This window comes from Antedon bifida, chromosome 1 (assembly GCF_963402885.1).
Source record: "Antedon bifida chromosome 1, ecAntBifi1.1, whole genome shotgun sequence".
Lineage (NCBI taxonomy): Eukaryota > Metazoa > Echinodermata > Crinoidea > Comatulida > Antedonidae > Antedon > Antedon bifida.
In genome coordinates this window covers 496,810-518,624 of record NC_136226.1, presented here as the reverse complement: position 1 = coordinate 518,624, position 21,815 = coordinate 496,810, and the positions used below count along the sequence as shown (strand labels likewise).

The 21,815-nt window shown below is 35.4% G+C and overlaps 3 protein-coding genes across 3 annotated transcripts; 2 read left to right on the top strand and 1 right to left on the bottom strand.

The window, feature by feature from the left end:
* Positions 1-295: 295 nt before the first annotated feature.
* LOC144836291 (uncharacterized) lies at positions 296-6,395 on the bottom strand. The gene is made up of 9 exons (XM_078691551.1): positions 6,237-6,395; positions 4,423-5,103; positions 4,115-4,186; positions 3,205-4,001; positions 2,312-3,107; positions 1,716-2,212; positions 1,345-1,607; positions 1,013-1,261; positions 296-924 (listed from the first exon to the last, which is right to left on the bottom strand). The coding sequence occupies exons 2-9, from the start codon at positions 4,967-4,969 to the stop codon at positions 393-395; spliced, it is 3,753 nt and encodes a 1,250-aa protein (XP_078547677.1). The 5' UTR covers positions 4,970-5,103; positions 6,237-6,395; the 3' UTR covers positions 296-392.
* Positions 6,396-8,940: 2,545 nt separating this feature from the next.
* Positions 8,941-11,678, top strand: LOC144835516 (uncharacterized). The gene is made up of 6 exons (XM_078690625.1): positions 8,941-8,952; positions 9,190-9,317; positions 9,687-9,782; positions 10,403-10,548; positions 10,661-11,048; positions 11,352-11,678. The coding sequence occupies exons 1-6, from the start codon at positions 8,941-8,943 to the stop codon at positions 11,584-11,586; spliced, it is 1,005 nt and encodes a 334-aa protein (XP_078546751.1). The 3' UTR covers positions 11,587-11,678.
* Positions 11,679-12,066: 388 nt separating this feature from the next.
* Positions 12,067-21,566, top strand: LOC144835452 (uncharacterized). Its single transcript, XM_078690562.1, has 7 exons — positions 12,067-12,105; positions 15,248-15,330; positions 15,449-15,541; positions 15,903-16,045; positions 16,151-16,534; positions 16,674-16,971; positions 21,362-21,566. Exons 1-7 carry the CDS (start codon positions 12,067-12,069, stop codon positions 21,564-21,566), a joined length of 1,245 nt encoding a protein of 414 aa, XP_078546688.1.
* The last annotated feature ends 249 nt before the right edge of the window (positions 21,567-21,815 follow it).

Genomic DNA, 21,815 nt, shown 5'->3' with positions numbered 1-21,815 from the left:
TTGACAAGAATATAGAATTCACCATTTAATGTACACTCAACTGCAAAAAGTTTCCCCTCTGCTTTTTTTGTAAGGGCTTGGGACCTTCAAATACAAAGTGCAATGAATGATATAATGTAAATTATAATGTAATAATTAAAACTGAATATAATTTATAAAAATTACAAAATAATTTACAACATTAATCATTGCTCTTTGGATTTGGCAGCATTAAAAACTTTTTTTTTTTTTTATTATTATTAACTTTATTGTACATTCAGAATACCATTAGATATGGTGGCCCAATGGCCAAATTGCATAAAAAGTGAATATAAAATCACAGAACAAAAAAAAATCGAAGATATATGAAAGAGTATAAAAAGTCTATCCATGGCTACAAAAATCATTTGGAATCATTCTTGTTGCTGCTTTTTTTTCCGCTCTTGACGAAGGCGACGGATGGCAACCATAGTCGATTTCCATTCTTCAAAAGTCACATCAGATGTTGCAGCACAATACCAATTTCCATAGTACTGAGTGTGGTTCTTATTTAACCTTGGTTGCTTACACTTTGAGCACACAATCGCAGACGTTCTTGGTTTGTATATTTTGATCGGTTTCCCTTCCGATATGTCTTTAGCCACTCGTTTTCTGTACAAGAGGGTAGTTCTAGGAATACGAGTACTGCTAGCCTCAGGGACTGATGGTGGTGGTTTTGCTATCTCACCTGGAACTGGGATCGACGGTCTGTTTCCTGGAGTTGCTAGGCCGGAAGTGTTTTTTGGTAGGACAAATGTGAAAGATGGAGCGCTTGTATGAACGTTTAGCACCGCTGGCTTGGTTAAAGGTTCAAGTAGGGTTTTATCAGAGACAAGTTTGGGTACTGTTGCTGAGATGCCAGATTCCAACACTTGCCGCTCTTGCTTCTTTGATGTTCTGTTGTACCTGTTGTAAATAAATCAAACACAGTATTTAAAAACTTGAATGTATTTACTGTAGTGTAAAATAACAGTAATAACAAGTTAAAACTCACCACTGGATGAGTGTCGTACGATTTATCTCCATCAACTGAAGCTTAGCAAACAGCATCAGGTGTCCATTCGATAGCACTTTCCGACGAATGTTCTTGTAGCCTTTGGTAATGAGCGGCCAGCGCTGGAAACGTTTACCTTCGATAGATACGGTAGATGGATACGCTTCACACAGTTTGGTAATAATGCACTCCATATATCGATTGCAGTCCGGCCACTGAGCTGGTCCGGTGTTCTGACCTAAGAAGCATCTTTTAAAAAAAACAAACAAAGAAACGAGTTAGATTTAAGACTCATCATGCAACAAAGTGAGAAACGCTGGAAACTGCCTTACCGTCGAGTGCTTTCAACACCAGGTATTACGGAAGTAGTTTTACTTTTCTTGAACCTGCCTTTCGTCAAGTAATCTTGATGCCGTGCTTTGCGCTTAATGGTTTTGTCATAAGCATCCAGGTTGTTCCACAACTTTGCGACATGTTCAGCATGACTTTGACTTATCACTCCACTGTCTTCCTTAAACTGCATAAGGTAGTCTGCCAGGGCTTCAACTTTGGCGTAGCCTGGAATGTTGTCCGGTCCAGTGGAATCCTCAAGTTCCTAAATTGTAAAATATGAAAACAAAATAAATTATTAGACTCGTGCATTGTATTTCAAAACAGAAACAAAATTTGTGAGGTAGAAGCTAATAATACAAATTTAACTCACTGTGTCAATAAGGGCTGCTTTTCCTTCACCATCATCATCATTACCGTCACATAAAGGCAAGGGCTCCAGCTGGGGTGGTGAGATTTCTTTAGCATTTCGAGGTTTAAAACAACGCTTAGGTGGTTTGTAGTCAGGTTGAGTCTTGTCATCATAACCTTCATCAACATCAAAAGTGTAAATTTCTTCATCAAAGTCTTCATCATTAATGGTATCTGTTTTGACAGGAAATTGAGTTTCGAGTACTTTGTTCGACTGGCTATACAGGTACTCCACTCCGATGAGTTCTCCAGTGTACTTGTTTGGAATGATAAAACTTTTGTACACTTTTTTGCCAATCACTTGCTCTGCCAGTATGTTGAGAGCATGCTGATGCAGTCCACTATATGTACTGGAGATGGGTGCTCCAGACTGGGTAGCAGCTAGTGCACGGTTTGCATTCCATCGAACAAGTCCTTCCATCAGGTAAGCTTGGAAATGTAAGTCGCTAGCACGCTCACCTGAGAAAAAAATAAAACATCCATAATTATGAAATTATACAAAAATCAGTAGATAGGTTTGAAGATTTGGTAGATACCAAATAAAAAGTAATACTGTACCTGGAATAAACCTGTTAAGGTGAAGGTGAAACGATTCCAAAGAAGTGGAGCCTCTTGCGCAACGATAAACTGGCAAGGTAACTCCACCCTTAAGCATCTCGCTGGTTTTTGTGTAGAGCGGGATGCCTTCTGGATCCTGGATGCAGGCGATGTGTCGCTCTTGTGAGCTCCAGATATCCCAGGTCTGTTCGGAGTCTAAGAGTGGGACGCCCATTGTGTCACGGCCTTCTTCACCATCGAGGGAAGTCAGGAGCTCTCGGATTAGGTCGGCAGTCTCGCGAGTCCCTCGTGTTGTCCTGCGACAATGTAAAGCATACTCTTTCTTGCTGATGTTTTTCAATATGATGTCGTCTGTTGGGTTGGAATGCTTCTTGCTTGCAATGAGCTGTTCACGCTTGGCGAGCTTCAGACGTTCAACATCGTCAGCGCTCCACTCAAAAATGCAAGCGGAAAGACGTTTGAGAAAGATCGGATACAACTGATGTGATTCTGTTGAACAAGCTGCAGCAATTCTCCTCATGAAGTGCCAGATGTCCAGGCGAATTTGCATGTCAGGCCAGGCGATGAACATCTTCCTTATGCTTGAATGACCGCAGCAGTCACGATCGACGTAGAGAATATCGGGAGGGGGTACGCCTGCCGAAGCATATCGGTTAATGATACCGTTTGTCATGTTGTTTAGGCCACATCCTTCTGCAGCAGTCAGGACTGTAATGAGCACCTGGCCGTGCTCATTTCCGACGTTTGTTGCCCATGCTCCTGTTCCACATGCACGACCGGCTAGCTTCCTTACAATCTGCAAAAAAAATATAATAATTATTAGGAAGAAAGCTTCCCGACAATCTGCAAAAAAAAATTAAAATAATTAAAAGCAAATTGCAGAAATTACTTACCCTTTTGGTCGAGTCAATCTTCAACACTCTTCCGAACGTCGATGTGATAGAAGCCTTGAGTTCGTCGATTCTTCCCATTACTTCGTTGCAGTAGATGGTGAGGAACCATTGGACAGTGGGAACAGGAATCATTTTAGACACCTCATCAAATTTAGAAGCAGCAATGACATAATCATCATGAGAACCACAGAACTTCTTGCAATTTTCTAAGTAGAGAGCCACTCTCTCATTCCACCGCCTTGTGTGTTGTTCTAAGACTTGTTGGCGAAGCTGTGATGGACTGTTCCCGAGACCACGGTACTTTAGAAGCTGCAGGACCCGGTTGTCGCAGGCCAAGTGATACGAAAGTACAACAGGAAACTGAAGGCGATGCGCTAAATCAAGTTGCTTTAAAATGTTTTCACTCCAGCCAATTTGTCTTTGTTGGCAGTTAGAGCACCTCAGTTGTTCTGTTGCAAGAAAGTAGTGGCAGTCTAAATCCAGGACTGGACGAACGATTCCATGGAGGCCGCCTGATGTTAGTGGATAGCTCTTGCATTCTGGCCGAGGGCAGACCAGCTTGACCTGCCAAGTCTTGCGGGGCAACCAAAGAAGAAGACGATGACCGAAGTAACTGTTGGCCATGGGTATGTTTTTGTTGAGCGGATCCGGTTGAGGTGGATAATACCAAAGTTGTTTGAGTTTAGTTGAATCCAACTCTGCGGTCCCTTTCTTCGATTTCTTGAATAAGGTTTTTGAAATCCACTGTTGATCAATCTCGGGCAAGTTCTTCTTCCATTTATCTGGTATGAGACAATCTGCAAGAAAAACCAAGACAAAATTGTATAATTAATTAAACTACATTATGTAATTTTCATTTTCTAGTTTTAAACATCAAACAAAATAATTAAAATTACATGAAATAAACTACCTTCACTATGTTTGATAGTTTCTGTAGTGGATGGCATAGTACTAACAGGTTTATAAGATGTATTTGGTTGAGCTGCAAGACGGAAAATTAAAGAATATTTAGCAGTAAACTACTTTCATTCGCTATCTACAGTATGCTAGAAAGCAATATATTTAAACAACACGATTTTATGATTGAGTATAAATGAATGCATAAAAAAAAACCTAAACCCAGCAAACCTACAACATTCACAGGCACTAAAAATGCAAAACCTCGAATTATTAATTTAGAAAATGCACAAAAAACACAATATATGAAATAAGTCTTACCTGGTGCATATGAGGTTGATGGTTGCAAAGAAGCATCAAAGACATCAGTACCAGAAAGTGTTTCATCTGTGACATCCTTAACCTTTTGTAGCTCAATACCAACAGGTATGTACGATGTCTGTCTAGTTGGGCATTTCCTGAGGCGTTTTATTTCTTTCATTGCTATGGCTTCTTTGCCTTCTGGGAAAGACTCCAAGTACCTCTTAAAGTTGAATTTGTTGATATTAAGTGAACTTGTACTTGGAATTTCATTAGCCATTTTAATTACAAAACATACTGCATATTCCAGTACATTTTCGACCATCCACTTGAATGTTTGTCCACTGTATTTACCATGCTGAAACCTGTAGCAGCCCAACACATCACATTCATCTTTGGTGTTTCCACCCAGCCTGCACACCTCCTTCAAGGCATCTTGGCGTACATCATCAGGAGTTAGACACTTGCCAGTTGGTCGTTTTCTCAAGCTGTTAAATACTACAGCAGCAGATGTATCTTCAAGAATTAAGGCACCCTCTTCACTGCGCCGAAAAGTTGGTCTTAACATACTGTACTGTCTATTGAACACCTGCAAAACTAAAAAAACTGATCAAAGGCAAAAATATATGTAAGTAAAGTATGTGATAAAAGAAAATGTTACCCGTATAATGCCACTGTGCACCGTGCAGTTGTAGTAAATGGCTGTAAATAAAGGAAAATCAAATCTAAATAAAATATCTGTGGGTTAAAATTTCTCAAGTAATAATTAATAGTAGACCAAGACTTTAAATGTAAAATATTAATAAAATGAATCACATAGCATTAAAACATATCTACTAAGAACAAACTATTTTATCTAAATTAAATTAAGAAAATATTACATATGAATAATTATGTTTTTTTTCAATTAACAAAACTATATAAAGAATTACAACATAAATTAGAGTAAATTGAATAATCTTTGTTTATTAAACAGTGTATGTATTAACTCTTTGATCCCTGAGCACTTCCTTTAATGCAATCAAATTATTTGAGAATCTTATCTAAATCCACAAATACAGTTGATTGCCTAATTAAACGAATGCTTTAGATCAAAGAGTAGAAGCCTACACTTAATTAAACAATCATTATAATAACAGTTAAATTGTTTATCTATCAATTAGAAGGCTTAGTCTGTTTCCCATGGATGCTATTCTGATACAGCACACATTTAGTTTTTTATAGTTTAAAATTATGTTTAGGCCTAAAATCTATTACAGGCTACATAGGCTAGTCTAACTAGTAGTAGGATTGTTAAAATATTAAATAAATTAAACTTTGAAGAATAGCTTACTTTAAACTAAATCGATAAATACTAATCTAAGCCTAGGCCTAGTCTATCTAAACTACCCGTAGTAGATAAGTTTTGAAGAAAAAAAATAACAGGGAGCCCTAAGTAAGTATAGCATCTTACTAGGGCCTATAGCCCTTGCAGGCCCATGGTTTGACTTACAATTCATGGCAACCAAAAAAGTCTTTCTATCTAGCCTAGGCGGCCTATATAGTAAATACATTAATTAAAGTAAGTGTCGAGTGACACTATATCTAAACCCTAACTAACCTATAAAGGCATGCGTTATTGTTAATACTTTATGAAATATATGTAGGCCTATTGGTAATTAGAGGGGGAAGTAATAATAGCAAATGCATTTTACCCCACAGAGCAGACCGCCAACAAGAATTAGCGTCGACCGCGGGGCTGGCACCCATACAAACACATTTGCTAGGCCATAGTCACGGCCTAGGCCAAACAAGTTATCAACACTTTAAATGCATGAAATCAATTTCGCTCTTACCTTTAATGCAAGTACACGTTCGAGTTGAATACAGCTACTACCAGAATTCGCCTTGAAATTAATAATAATAATAATAAGTCTAGAGGATTTGTAAAAAGATGTTGTCGCATGTAAATCTGGACAAAATCTCATCATTGTTTGTGTTGTGAAAAACTTGTGGAAGTCAGATATTAATTACGTCACTTTTCAGTGTTCTGATTGGTCAAAATGACGACATTTGGAACACTTTTCTAAGGCTCTGCTTACGTCACTTTTCAGTGCTCTGATTGTTCAACTTTTGGAACGCTTTCCGCTGCTCTGATTGGTCAATCAGTTGTTCAATTCATTGTCCAATTCTACAGCACACATTGGGTTATTTGTAGTACTATAGTACAGGGAAATTTTCGAAAAATTGCCAATTTTCGACCCTTTTATTTTTAGACATAAATGGTTACTATCGCATAATAAACATGCGCAGAGTCGAATAATGGGTTCTGCGCATATAAATTATGGTATAGTAACCAGTTATGTCAAAAAATAAAATTGTCGAAAATTATTTTTAGACCTAAATGGTTACTATCGCATAATAAACATGCGCAGAGTCGAATAATTGGTTCTGCGCATGTCAATTATGCTATAGTAACCAGTTATGTCCAAAAATAAAATTGTCGAAAATTATTTTTAGACATAAATGGTTACTATAGCATAATAAACATGCGCAGAGTCGAATAATGGGTTCTGCGCATGTCAATTATGCTATAGTAACCAGTTATATCGAAAAATAAAAAGGTCGATGAAAAAAAAAAAAATGACCAAAATATCGACTTTTTAAAATTCAATTATTATGCAATAATATTGCCATAATATGCACATATATTGCATTATTATCATCTTATAAAGTCAAATTAACCAGTTATGACAAAAAAAAAAAAAGGTCGAAATTTGGTCATTTTTCGAAAATTTCCCTGTACCAATTATTATGCAATAATATTGCCATATATGCATATATATTGTATTATCATCATCTTATAGAGTCATATTAACCATAATCAACAAATAATAAGGTCGAAATTTAGTCATTTTTTTAAAATTTTCCTGTACTATAGTACAGGGATTTTTTCAAAAATGGCCAAAATATCGACTTTTTAAAATTCAATTATTATGCAATAATATTGCCATATATGCACATATATTGTATTATCATCATCTTATAGAGTCATATTAACCAGTTATGACAACATTTAAAAAAGTAGAAATTTTGTATTTTTCGAAAATTGTACTTTAATGTTGAGAATCCGCTTCATTTCTTATGTTATTGCCCAAATTATAAGATACAAAGAGATCTTCTTGTCAACGTCAACTCACTTATTGAACATATCTTAGCCAAGAATGTTTGGACTTACAATTTTAAATTTTAAGTGAAATTTATTTTTGTGGATTTGTTGACATTATGAAAATGCATTATTGTTTTATTATGTACAACTATTTCTGGTTAAATCTGGAAGATTTGATTGATTCATCAGTTTTAAACAATAATTATTTTTATTTGTTCTCTGAAATGACTTACTTAAATCTAAGGTGGTTTCACCTTTTGAGACGTTTCTGTGTAAAATATTGAATTTAAAAAATGCAACAGATTACACATAACTACTAAATACATACAAGAAAAACTCACCAAAGGTTGCGCCATCAAAGTTGACCAATTACAGGATCAAAAGCTGTGAAACAGCATGCCTAAACTTTACCATGCACTACTACTGTTCCCTTCACTGCTGAGACTGGTTAAAGCAGAAAAATAGGCAACTAGCCAGACAACTACACAGTTTATTGCCTTTTGCACACATGGTGGGGCACAAAATGCAAATTATCTATGCTGAATGGTTGGGGTTAAAAAAGAAACAATAACAACACATGAATCTTTATTTGTCGATTGCGGCGTTAACATTCCTGAAACGATTGAACATTTGTTTACTAACTGCATTCACTGAATAAAATAAAACCGGATCTGTCATGAGTGCTGGTTTGTTAGGCACTGATGTATTACGTCTGATGGACAATTGAAAGAGAGATTGGAACGTTCCATTTTCCATTTTACAAAGAAAAAAATTTTTTACTATGACTTTTCAAAATATTTACCATTACGATGTTGTAATCGAGATTCAACAATTAAAAAAAATATTGTAAACGGAGATAGACCTCAGCGAAGTATCCTCGTATTATTGTATGCAGGTTTCACCGTCAACAACCACGAACGGTGTGTGTAGCATAATTCGGAAACACCGAATTGTTTAACCTAAATTCATTTTAATTAATAACTAATTATCTAACTCAACTTAATTAGTAAACAGGATTACATTAGGTTGTTAAAATCAGTACCGAAAGTACGAACCAACTTTTTATACCATCGAAAAAAAAATTCTAGAAGTTACGCGCGATTTTCCGAATTTTACCTTTACGTAAATGTATAATGTAGATGCTTGTAATCATCCCAAATTGTTAACCAATCAAAAGTAATAATGCGTATTGTTTGATTCGGTATTTGAGCAGATGTTAGAAGATTACTGACAAGGTTAAGTGCGTTTCAAGTAAATTATAATAAGTCTTCATTGAAAGTTATGCATATTCATATTTACAATAAGTTTGTCTGCCAATATCTAAGTACATTTTGAACAGTCTCCTTGACGATCGACTCTAGCCAACAACATTGCAATATAAATCATCAACGATGTTTAAAACGGTAAATTATTTTTATTTTATTATAAATTTCTATTTTGTAATTTATTAAAAAAGTATAACTGCTTTATAGTTTTAATTTCAACTTGTGAATAAAATTTAGCTCAACTCGAATAATACACGCGAGTATCACATGTTGTTGTTATAATTTGGATTATAGTGGAAAGTGTAATGAATAGGAAATATATATTTTTAACTTTTAGGCTAATTGTGTTACTGATGGTTTGTTTCTTTAAAATAGATTTTGGCGCCTTTCTTGACATGTATATTATGTATTCAAGTAAAAGGCGCAGCCGTCGGCCCAGACCCATACTACAGTTACTTGCCTCCACGAAACCCAACGTTTGAATCATTGCTTTTATGTATAGGGTAAGAATTTGATCGTTATTGCTTGGTTGTTGTTGTTGCTACTATTATATTTATAATATTAATCGTTTTTATTCCAAACGCAATGCACATTTTTAATTCAAAATTTAAGAGAACTTTTTAATTCGGTATTTTAATTGGTAATATTTGTACTTTTGAACGTATTTTTAATGTTTTTAATGTCTTCCCTTTTAAATGTATTTTATATCCTATCTTGGCAAGGAAGACAATTTTTAAAAAAATATTCAATTTTTGACGAATAAAGTTTATCTATGTCGATGTCATATGTATTCGTTATATTATTTTTTTGATTTGTATCCGACATAAATTAAATTGTTCGATATTATTAAGTACGTATTTTGTTGTATCTAGACGTACCTCATTAACTGCAGAATTTATACAAGATGTTAAAGAGCGGTATGGATGTCTGTACGAAGACGAACCGTTCGAAAGCCCAGATACTATATCGTAAGTTATGAAATGTATTCGATTGGTTAACATTAAGTCAGTCCAACGGTCGGTTAATACTTACAATGTTACCGTTTTATGTGTTGCATGCACAAGCCACATTGAACGCGCGCGCGTGTGTATATAATTCTGAACTTTTTTGTACGCACGCCTCAATGTGTGTTGTGGGGAGACACATTCATGTAGGATTGACTTTCTTGGTATGCAAGGTGCCTTTTTAATTGTTCAATTAAAAACGAAAACAAATAATAATATTGATACAACTGATGATATTACAAAAAGATAGTAAACTTGATAAAAGCTGAGTACTTCTATTCACGTATGTTGTCAAGAGTCGTTGAGTTACGTACGCCTAGATTTCAACTTGGTTCATCATTGAACACCGTATGCTTGCTTTTAATTGAACACTATTGTCTTGTTGATTGAAAAGGTCTTTGGAAAGAACTACTAAAACAACTGAAGTGTTGCAACCGTGACGTGAAATTATACTTTCCTTTTCAAAATCAATCTAATTTAATAAATTCTAATTAATACTACAATAATATACCTAAATGTCGCAATATTGAATCGATTTCATATCCAATAGTTTTTTTTCTTAACGTATTATTTATTTACTTTAGGCCAGAGCAGTATGTGATTGATACAATGAATGGCGGTAACGGTGGTAACGGCGGTAATGCAGGCCCTGCGTTCAGAGTAGGCGATACAGGTGGAACGGGTGGAAACGGCGGTAATGGAGGAAACGCTGGAGTGTTTGGAGACGGAGGTAAAACCATCATATGATTCTCTAAAAATATAGCAATCATAAAATGATGTAATCAGGATTATTTGCCCAAATATTACGACAATAGAATATAATATTTGAACATTTTCTTTAGGAAGTGGTGGTAACGGGGGTAGTGGAGGTGCTGGGGCGGCTCCTGGTGGAAGCGGAGGAACTGGGGGAACTGGTGGTAATGGAGGATTTGGCGGATTTGGTGGTAGTGGTGGTGACGGGGGAGCGGGAGGGGCTGGGGGACCCGGTGCACAAGGAGCGCCATGTATGGATGGTGGTGCAGGGGGAGATGGTGGCAACGGTGGAAATGGAGGAAATGCTGGTATCTTTGTTCCCGGACACGTCCCTGGTGAAATGTGTCCTGGTAGAACAAGAATGAGACCTATTGACTCTGCGTTTAACCAATATGGAAAAAAGGTTCGGCTCTTTCAATCTCATAATCCGAATCCTGCTCTGAATCTTTTACAAAAACCAAGGATCACCGTTTGTCGGTAAGTGCTTTTAAATCTATCAAACTAACATAAAAACAAATGTCTCCAAAACACGTTATTATTATTTTATCATCGCTATCTTTGTCTACACTTGTATCATCATTATTAATGTCATTAAAATAATTTTAGCAATAATTAATACTTAAATTGTCATGAAATAAATGTGTTATGGACAACAACTATACTATCAAATGTGCGTGTCTTCTGCTACCAAGGGATAATTGTTTTTAAAATTTCAAAAAAAATCTCGTATTGGGAGTTACAAAACGTGAATGCTGAAAAGATTAATGTCTTCTTTTACAGTAATGCACGGTGTAACCGAGGGGTTGGAAGTTGCATTCAAAAGTATTGTTGGAGACGAGCTTTGATTGTCAAGAACTGTGAGCACCATGCAATATTCAATCGTCTACTTCCAGTACTAAAGATCGAATGGATTGCATTACCATGTTCGTGTGAATGCTTCCAAGCTCCATCCTTTAGGGATCTATTTCTTTTGGCGGAAGAGAACCGTAGAAGGTCTGAAATTTACAGCTGGTAATTAAAGAGTATATAGTATATTGGACTTTTAAAATTCATTCATTTATTTTATTGTTTCACATACATAAATAATATAACAAACGTAACAGTAAGATGAATAAGCATATAAATGTTATTTTATAGCTATAGGCCTATATATCTTTTCATTAAAGTTACTAAAACGAGGGAAATTTAACCAAAATGTAGTACTATAATTAATGTATCTTTAATGTAAATGCTCTGACCATACTGCAGTCTTTGGTAAAGAATGTGGTAAGATTAAACAAATTATTTTATATCATTAACTAATATCTACTAACTTTTATCATCTCATTAAGCATTCATCAAGTCATGTGGTTTGCGTGGTAACAATTAAAATTAACAAATTCCTTTAAGAGTACTCGACCTAAATAGCATAATCTAATAAACAAAACACAATCAGAGTCGATAGTTACTAACATATCTTATGTGTTTAAGTAAGCTGGTTTAGGGTACTTATAAAATGACTCTTCGTAAAGGAACAAACGAACTTAGTATAAAGGTATTCATAAGTTGTATGTTACAAAACCATAAAATAATTACATATTGTATTCTTCTAAGAATAATATTCCAAAGCTGTTTGTTAAGTCAGAAGTCAGTACTTAAACTAGTTCGTACCAAATTTAAGGACGTACTTCCTTATAAACTTACTACCAGTGAGTAAGAGAACCGGTAAACCCTAATTGTACTTGCTTAATTAACTTTCCATATCTTAAGAAATGAGTGGAAAAGGTAATTTTCCTTCAAGACTCAAATATAATCTTGTTTTATACTAAAATCCAATCAATTAAATTGTACGGAACTTTCCATTTCACAAGATCAATCCTCTTTGCACGTTTGTTATTTGTGCTTGTCATGTTTGTGTAATATACATGCTTACCATGGTTGTCGCACTTTATACACAATAGAAATAAAAACATAATACAGTATTTATCAGATTTGTGTTTATTATTGTTTTCTTCCTGCTTATTAGGGAGCTTTCTATTTGTTGTACAAAAGAACCTAATATTATAAAGGTGATATTCACTTTAACTTAAGATTCGGCAAAATTGAAAGCTTCCTATATTATTATCAGTAACCTATCGTTGTTTGTGTTATCAACACCATATCATGGCTTTTTGAGTATTTTATTAGTCGCGTGCAAAGGCGACTCTACAGCTCACTATGTCGGTCGGTTGGTCTGTCGGTTGGTCGGTAAACACTAACTCAAATTTGAGCACGCGACTGTAACCATGTATATGGCCTTGCTAATTATACAAAAAGGGAATGAATTGCAATTTTGAAGATATCATTAATCAGTTTTCACCAAAAATCATATATATTACAGAGTGTTAAACTCTCCTAAAGCATTTTCCACCATGTCTTCTTCTCTTAAGCTATTGTTACTGGATATTCTTCTGGACACCTTTCTATGTGTTGTCGTCTTTTTCCCAGTTCTTATCACTCATAGCAGAGTTAAGAAAAGGATTCTAAACAAATCATTGATTGGTTGACCATGAATAAATAAGTATAGAAATAATGATAATAATAAAATACACTTTTGACCTTCATTAGCCAACATCGATGAAGTACTCTTGACCAAATTAAATATAGTAACGTCACTCAAAACATAATTATGGTTGCTAAACCCTTGCAATAGCATATGTTCTCAATGTAATATGTTGTCAATCACAGCTGACTGACGATTATTGGGTATAATTCACATACAGCAAGAAAGAAGAAAGAAGAAATTTAAATTCAAACAATATAAAATTGAAAAAATATATATGTTAACAGAAGAAGGAGAATCGAATAATAATTTGTTGAGAAAGCTCTACCTCTACCGCAATATGCAAGAAACCCCGTTATACGTTTCTTTCTCCAGCACTACGTTTGGCTGCAATACGTTTGTATGCGCAATAAATCGTCGTAATATGTTTGTATGCGCAAGAAACTCTACTTACAAAACTTTTGTTGTATCAATAAGTTTCTGTAGAAATCAGCGCATTTATGTTTTTTTACAATATACAGTACGTATGCGAACGAAAATAACAAACTGCCACAATATACAGTACGTAGGCGAGCGAATATAACAAACTTCTACTTAACTAGTTTATTGGTATCTTTTAAATCACGCCCAACAGTAGTTTTAATTAATTTACTAATAATGAGATTTTCCATGAACTTCTCCCAGATGGATATGTTACAGTGAAACAGGTCATCAAACACTTGAGTGTATATCGAACAGTCTTTGAGGGATATAGATTGGATGAATTCATTCGGTACTTAACTCCCAACACCGTATGCTATCCGTCAGATTAAGGCGGTACTTACTACGCTTTGTCAACTTGTTGCAGATACATGTTCTAGCGCAGTAGGCCGCCGCACCAGCAATTGACTGACTTGAAAACGAACAATTTCAACTTAGATTTTGTGAAGAAAAAGAAGCCATGGTATGTTTTTCTTTTAAATTATTTTACTTTTAGATATTTGTAGGCGTAATGTTTAACTTTTATATTACCGTGTGTTATTTTGCTTTTAGAGAATCTCTAAAAAAAGATCTTTTATTTTTTATCTAAAATTGTTTGCATACAGTTGAAGCCTTATAAAATACTTAAGTTTTTAATAGTTTCGATTTGTGTGGAATCTTGCATAAATATCACGCAGATGGTTAGTTTGTTTCAAACTTATATTTATTGGGCTTATTTTATTTATTTTTGTTGCTGAGAACATGCCAATGTTTATGACATGTTTAATGATACCTTTTTTGGTAACATTTGTACAATTTTTATTTAGGAAAAGCTGTTAAATTACTTTATACTACTGCTTTATCCTATTTTTGTTTTTGAACGACGGATTAAACTAATATTCGCATATTAAAGAGAGCACACTATTTTGCTGTTACTACTACTACTCAAATGTATTATATGTACTGTTGTATATTATTGTACTTGGGTTAGTTGGCCTACATACTACTGAATGAATGAACATACAGAAAAGTTAGAATATTAACCCAAAATAATTATTAAAAACAAATAAATAAATGAATATTCAATGGAAATGTTTTGATGTCATTAATCATTGTGTTAAACGCCGATGTTAGCACAAATACAAATGTTCTATTTCTGTCATGTGGTTTCTATAATCGTTTAACTTATGGAAGAATTAACTTAGAATCCGAATACATTATTAGTGAAACAAGGGCAATGAGATCTCTACACGAATCTGTAAACACTAGAGGTTGACAAGTGTTGTTGAACAATGTACGCACACGCTAGCAAGTAATTGTACTGTTGTCTACTTCAAACCTCTTGTAACTTTTATGAGGCGTGCCGTGTGGTTACAATGAAACACAATTTATATATAATAATGCCATTTCTATTATAAATAATATATATGTGTCATATAAACATTCCTTACATAATAATATTATTATGATACATCTTCTAAACGTTAAGTTACATATATATTGCTGAATCAGTGGCAAACTCAAACATATGTGTCCGCTTGATAGACACGTTACGTAATATTAATTGGCTTACAGTGGCTTACATTATCTTTGAATCATTCTTAAGAAGGATATTTACTGAAAGTTTGTTGTTGTATAAAGTTGACAATCACTGATAATTTGTTATTACCTTTAATTTTAAATTAAACGTTCACAGAGAGTAAACGCAATAACCCTTTCCACGTGCTTGTTGATTGTATCATGTTGGGGAGCAGTTGAAGATTTGTCGTCATGTATAGCGTAAGTATATTCATCCATGTTGATGATTGCACAATATTGCATAAAGCAGGTTTGGAAACTTCAAGTTACACTAATGTTAACCGAAGTATATATAGTTATCTACATTCGTTCTTTTCAGTAAACTTGGAGATAATGTCCTGAGAAAGATAAAAGAAGATTACGAGTGTATATTGAACAATGACGAGCCATACGCAAGCCCAGAACCGGTGACGTAAGTATATCAAATTTGCATGTTTCATCCATTTCATCCCTATGTGGGTGGGAAATGTTTTCAATTTAACTAAGGAGATTTAACAATTGGATTACAACCAGGAAATTGATAAACAAACAAGAGACCACAAGATGGTAACGAGCAACCGATGAGTCTCACAAAATGAGGAGAAATGAATAAACTAAAGAAATAGATGTATAATTTCTAATGCTACTGCTTAATGAGAGGCTTACATGTTGCCCAAGTTGAATGTCAATCTAGCAGCCTAAATAATATTTCTCTTCAACACTGAAACATCCTGTACCTAAATTTAGAAACTTTTTAAGGCTTTTAGACATAATTCCATCAATTTTTCATACAGACCGTTTGCTTTTCATGGTGGATTCAGAAATACGTATGTTGGTGAGAGGTTAGACATTCCTACGGGAGGACAAGGCGGTGCTGGTGGACCTGGTGGTGTAGGTGGCCCTGGTGGGTCATCCGTCACTCAAGAATTTGATGGAAGTAAGTGTAGTCAAGTTGATCAGAGAATATTTAGTGGTGTCTATCGCACACTACTTCGTTCAAAAGCAATTATTACTTTATAATGACACTAATTATTTTACTCAGAATGTAGACCACCATTTGAAGCACATGGTGGAAAGTGCTATTGCTTCGCTTTGAGTCCAGCTTTGACATTCCAAGAAGCTCAAAAGTCTTGTGAAAACGACAATGGCAACCTCGTAGTCTTGACAGATCCAGATATCGGAAACTTTGTCCAGCAGAGAGCCAGAGAACTATACGCTGGAGATCTTTGGATTGGGCTATCAGATAGACGCCGCGAGCGCAACTTCGAATGGGTAACTGGAGAGCAACCAACGTTTTATGATTTTGCACAAGGTGGCCGAAATGGAGGAACAAATCAGAATTGTGTTCGGTTGCGATCCGTCGATGATTATAAATGGAATGATTATAACTGCAACCGAAAATTAGGGTACATTTGTCAAAAAAATCGTAAGTTAAATGATTGTTATGTTGTAACTATAACGATCGAAAGTTCCTACTTTAAAAATTAAGGTTTTTGGAATAAATGAGTTACATCAACACGGTGGATTACAAACAATGATATTAATTGTTTAAAATATATTTACAGCAACCGAAGAAGAACCAACTCCGTTCAATTCAGCAACAGATAATGGAGGACAAGTTGTTGGGTTTTATTATTGCCCTCCGGGTGATCAAGGTCCCAATGGAAGTCCCGGTGTACCTGGTATGCCAGGTTTTGGGCCCCTACCAATCCCAGTTATGCCATTTCGCAACCCTGGTGTGCCATGCCCAGAACACTTTTTCCAAATTCTTGTAACAAAAGCGTATAATAAATATGGAGATGTGGTTCAAGTGCTTCAAGTACCAGGGAAAATTGTACAGTCATTCCAAGTCAAAGCATGCATGTAAGTTTTATTTATTATATTTCCATAATAATAACTTCACAAACTCACAATGTTGTTTTCATTTTTTCAATACAAATAATAATCTAGACGCCTGGTTGAAAAAAAATGCATAGTTTAGCGTACTTTTAAGGATAAACATAAACATATGCACTTTTGAAACTTTCATGCAATGAACTCTCATGTGTTTCAATTATTGGTGGCGCTGTTATTTCAAAAAGGTAGGTTCATCAAGATGGTCGTCATTTCGACGATCGAGCATTCTCTACTTCTACGGAGCGCCATTTATGCCTTTATTTACTTCCGAAATAGTACTACGGTAACTGGTTCAGTGGACCAAATTTAGCACCTGTGGAGCACAGTGATATAAAATAGAAATAAGTCACTAATTTTAATATCTTTTCGTATGTTAATACACTGTGCTCAAGTGGACCCAATTTGGAGCCAGTGGAGCACAGTGATATAAATAGAAACAAGTCATTGAATGTTAATATTTTTTCGTATGTTAATACACTGTGCTCAAGTGGACACAATTTGGTACCAGGCGAGCACAGTGTTATAAAATAGAAATATTTCACGGAATTTTAAAATCTTTTCGTATGTTAATACACTGTGCTCAAGTGGACGCAACTTGGAGCCAGTGGAGCACAGTGATATAAAATAGAAATAAGTCACTGAATTTTAATATCTTTTCGTATCGGTATGGTACCATACATGTTCGACAATATAGTGTCACATATCTCTATTTAAAAAAAAATCAATATTAAAAAAAAAAATATCTGTCGAGGTTCGAACCCCAGCCGATAGCACTCAAAACTGAGCATTACCCGTTACACCACCAAGTACATGACGGAACAGCTGATAATAGTCTATTTATACGTGTATTATGTAATTCATCATTACGTCATTAATATCCTATTAACCTTGCTAAAACCAAAATGATCAGTGCATTGCATGTCTCACACTTAGGAAACAATCACCATTGTATAGCTGGTCCTGAAGACTTATATATTTTGTTTCATAATTTCCAGGAAATAAGCTTTCATTCTTAGCTCTGCCCCAACCATGGTGAGCTTAACTGGAGACTTAATATTTAATTTCATATTTCAATAAATATTTTTTCAAAATTGTCTTTGCTCAGCCCCAATCACGGTGGGGTAGTGAAGACTCTTATATATCATGTTTCAAAATACTATAGGGTGTCCTTTCTGAGGACCTTTTAGTTATTTTAAACAGTTTGGTATGCCGTGCGTTGTTATGCAAATGAGTTTGTGCAGGTGTAATGGGGAAGATGGCATTGTTAGTCATTCGCGGTGAACACGCCACAAAATTAAATTTAAAAGTTAAATTTTGATTTTGCTAATCTTTATTAGAAATTCAAATCATGTAAAGATACAATTTTCTGGGCGGGAACCTAGAAGCTCCCCTCCTTTAGTTTGCAAAAGTAATCTTGAAAAGAACCCCATGCGGAAAAGAAGCTTACCCGTTGAAAAGAAGCCCACCGTACCCAAGAGTACTAAAAAATGAGGAACACATGGGCTCTTTTGGGGGTTTTATGGTGTCTATTTAATGGAAAAGTGAATGCTATACAAAATTTAAAAAAAAAAAAAACAATATTCATAAAAAAAATATCCGTCGAGATTCGAACCCCAGCTGTTAGCACTCAAAACTGGGCATTACCCGTTAAGCCACAAAGTACATGACGGAACAGCTGATAATAGTCTATTTATACGTGTATTATGTAATTCATCATTACGTCATTAATATCCTATTAACCTTGCTAAAACCAAAATGATCAGTTAGCTCAGTCGTCTGAGCGTCGTGTTAACACACGTATGTCGTGGGTTCGATTCCCACGCTGGTCGGTGGAATAGAGTTAAGGCTATGCGAGCCACTGTGTTTGGGGTTCACAGATCATACGTCCCCCTTTCCACCACACATCATGAGGCGACAACATCAATGCATCTGGTGATGTGGTGGAAACGACCCCAAAAGGCTGTGGCAGGGCCTTAGTGCTGAGGCAGGGAGAGCACATTTACCATCTTTTTTTTTGGCTCTCGCCAACTGCTTTGATGGTTTAAATTTTATGTTTAGCGCCCTCAATTTATTTTAATGGAAAAAAAGGGAATTAATTCTCTTCGTTACGTGTTTAGAAGAGAATTAATTTTATCTCATCGTAGTTTGGTATGCCGTGCGTTTGTTATGCAAATGAGTGTGCACATGTGCTGTGGGAAAGATGGTATTGTTAGTCATTCGCGATCAACACACAACACTGTTCAATTTTTATTTTGTTAATCTTTTACATTATAATTATAATTCTACCGTTACATATTATAGTGTATTTTTAAATATCCGTTTCATGCAAGATATTGTATTGTAGGCTAAATAAATAAATATGTTTTAAGCAGATCTTCGAAATTGAAGCATATGAAGTCAAGTTTTTTAAACCCCAACCTATAATTCGCATCTGGATAGTTGAAATTTAACATTATAATTATCAAAGGTGATATGATAAATCTAATTGTTTTCTAAATTATAGAAATATTAAAATTAGTAAGTAGGCTTTTGTGTGCTAGCTCTGTTTGTATTTCATAATTTTATTTTGTTGAATTACCGTCACTGCAGGGCCTTAGTGCTGAGGCAAGGAGAGCACAATTTTTACTCTTTTTTTGGCTTTCGCTACATGTATTTGATCTCGTAAATTTTATGTTTAGCGGCCTCAATTTTAATGTTAAAAAGGAATTAATTATCTTCGTTACGCGTTACGTGTTGAGAAGAGAATGTATCTCTCAGCATAGTTTGGTATGCCGTTCGTTGTTATACCAATGAGTTTGTGCAGGTGTAGTGGGAAAGATGGTATTGTTAGTCATTCGCGGTCAACGCGCCCCACTGTTAAATTTTGATTTTGTTAATCAATGTTGCAACATTGGTAGCGAAATGTCCGATTCTTCATAGTAGTTGGTGTGTATGGCCGCACCGTCCCAGAATAAACATGTTTTAAACAGATAGTCTCCGATGGTTTTTGTATGGGGTTAATGGAGAGTGAAATAAGATCAAATATAGAACATTTGCAAAGATGCCGATTTCCAGACCAATTTCAAAGCTTAGACTAATTCCACCGCCGGGCTAGGCCTTAGGCATATACGAAGTCGAGTTTTTAAAGTAGAAAACCCCACCTAAAATGTTGAAGTCGTATCTGGATAGTTGAAATTTTAACATTATCATAATTATCATAGGTGACTATGTATAGGAATAAGTATAAGTAAGTGCATTTCTGGGCTCTATCTGGGCTCTGTTCGTTTGTTCGTGTCGACACATTCAGTATCAAATGGCGATATTTCTGTATTTTTTCAATCAATTGCTTGCTTGCGATTATTATATAAGGTATGGTTTAAAGATCTTTGGCTATGTTCGGCTTCGGGATGTTATACCACACTTAGGCCTAGGCTAGGCTAGGCTGTAGGGGTCGTCGGTTTCGTGTTATGGGTCGTCCAATTCTAGGTCGTCCAATTCGAGGTCGCCCGGGTCGTTGGGGTCGTCCAATTCGAGGTCGTCGCTTTCTACACACCCTTTCTTAGTTTGGTGGGTAGCAAATTCAGGTATGTTGGTGCTCTATAGATGAAGCTGTTCTTAAAAGTTTCAGTTTTAGGGAAAGGGACGACAAATTTCCTCTCACTGACACTACTTCGGTTACATCGATGATTTGGGATTCTGGCAAGACGCAGGGCAAGGTATTCCGGAGAAGACCATTTGCAGACCTGTAGGCAAGGCAGCCCAGTTGTAGAAGATGCATGATCTTGGACTGTATGAAGATTTAAGGTGTTGTAAATGTTAGTTCGTGGTGTGAGAGGATCATGAGCTTTAAGAATAATGCGAAGTGCTCTATTTTGAATGGTCTGTATTCGGTCAATATTCGATCTGATTATTAATTAATGAAATGACCGAGCAGGCGATAAGATGGAGATGGACAAGCCCAGTTTGGAACGGAGTTTATTTACATGAAAAGAAAAAGATAAATTTGAATCAATGTGAATGCCAAGATGTTTCTGTTTGTCAGTTTGTGATATGGGTATATACGAAACGATATTAAAAGTAGTGACTTTTATTTCTATTTTATATCACTGTGCTACCCTGGTGCTAAATTGGGTCCACTTGAGCAGTTACCGTAGTACTATTTCTATTATTGAAGTTAATAAAGGCATAAATGGCGCTCCGTAGAGAAGTAGAGAATGCTCCAGTCGTCAGAATGACGCTCTGAATATACCTCGTTATTCAGACAATGCGTGTTGTCTGCAACAATAATCAGTTTCTCGGTGCACTTTGACATAATCAATCTATAATCCATGTATATATTAATCAGTCTATATATTTAAAAAAACATTTTTTTGAACAGATTCAAATACTGCAACTTTGGATTTGGTCAATGTCAACAGAAATACGCATGGCGACGAGCAGTGACAATCAAATCATGTGCTGACCCATCAAAGCCAGTAATAGCTGTAGAATGGGTAGCAATACCAAGCAGCTGTGTGTGTTCTTTAGTTCCACTTAATCTTTCACCTCTTGGCTTAGAAAATCAAAATTTACCACCACCTTAAAAATACAAATATCATGGTGGTATCTATGCAAATGTCAACTGTTTTTTCTTTTTAAAACCATTCGGAGAAATATTTTTGTTGAAATATATTTCTCAACATACACTTTATTAATTACTTTGTACGAACGCCGTCAATATAATGTTTTTCTTCGATTAAAACCATTTCATTAAAGGTCCGAGAGAATTTTTGTTTGGATTGTTCTCAATATATTGTACAATTAATAATTTTGTACGAGAACGCCGTCAATAT

Bases quoted from the DNA above. Each gene is read 5' to 3' on its own strand.
- LOC144835516 (XM_078690625.1), top strand. The intron at 9,318-9,686 runs GTAAGAATTTGA...TGTTGTATCTAG, and splicing joins TCATTGCTTTTATGTATAGG to ACGTACCTCATTAACTGCAG. The intron at 9,783-10,402 runs GTAAGTTATGAA...TATTTACTTTAG, and splicing joins GAAAGCCCAGATACTATATC to GCCAGAGCAGTATGTGATTG.
- LOC144835452 (XM_078690562.1), top strand. From the start codon at position 12,067: ATGACTCTTCGTAAAGGAACAAACGAACTTAGTATAAAG. The intron at 15,542-15,902 runs GTAAGTATATCA...TTTTTCATACAG, and splicing joins GCAAGCCCAGAACCGGTGAC to ACCGTTTGCTTTTCATGGTG. The intron at 16,046-16,150 runs GTAAGTGTAGTC...TATTTTACTCAG, and splicing joins CACTCAAGAATTTGATGGAA to AATGTAGACCACCATTTGAA.
- LOC144836291 (XM_078691551.1), bottom strand. From the start codon at position 4,969: ATGTTAAGACCAACTTTTCGGCGCAGTGAAGAGGGTGCCTTAATTCTT. The intron at 4,187-4,422 runs GTAAGACTTATT...TCCGTCTTGCAG, and splicing joins ATCAACCTCATATGCACCAG to CTCAACCAAATACATCTTAT. The intron at 1,262-1,344 runs GTAAGGCAGTTT...TTTTTTTAAAAG, and splicing joins GGTGTTGAAAGCACTCGACG to ATGCTTCTTAGGTCAGAACA.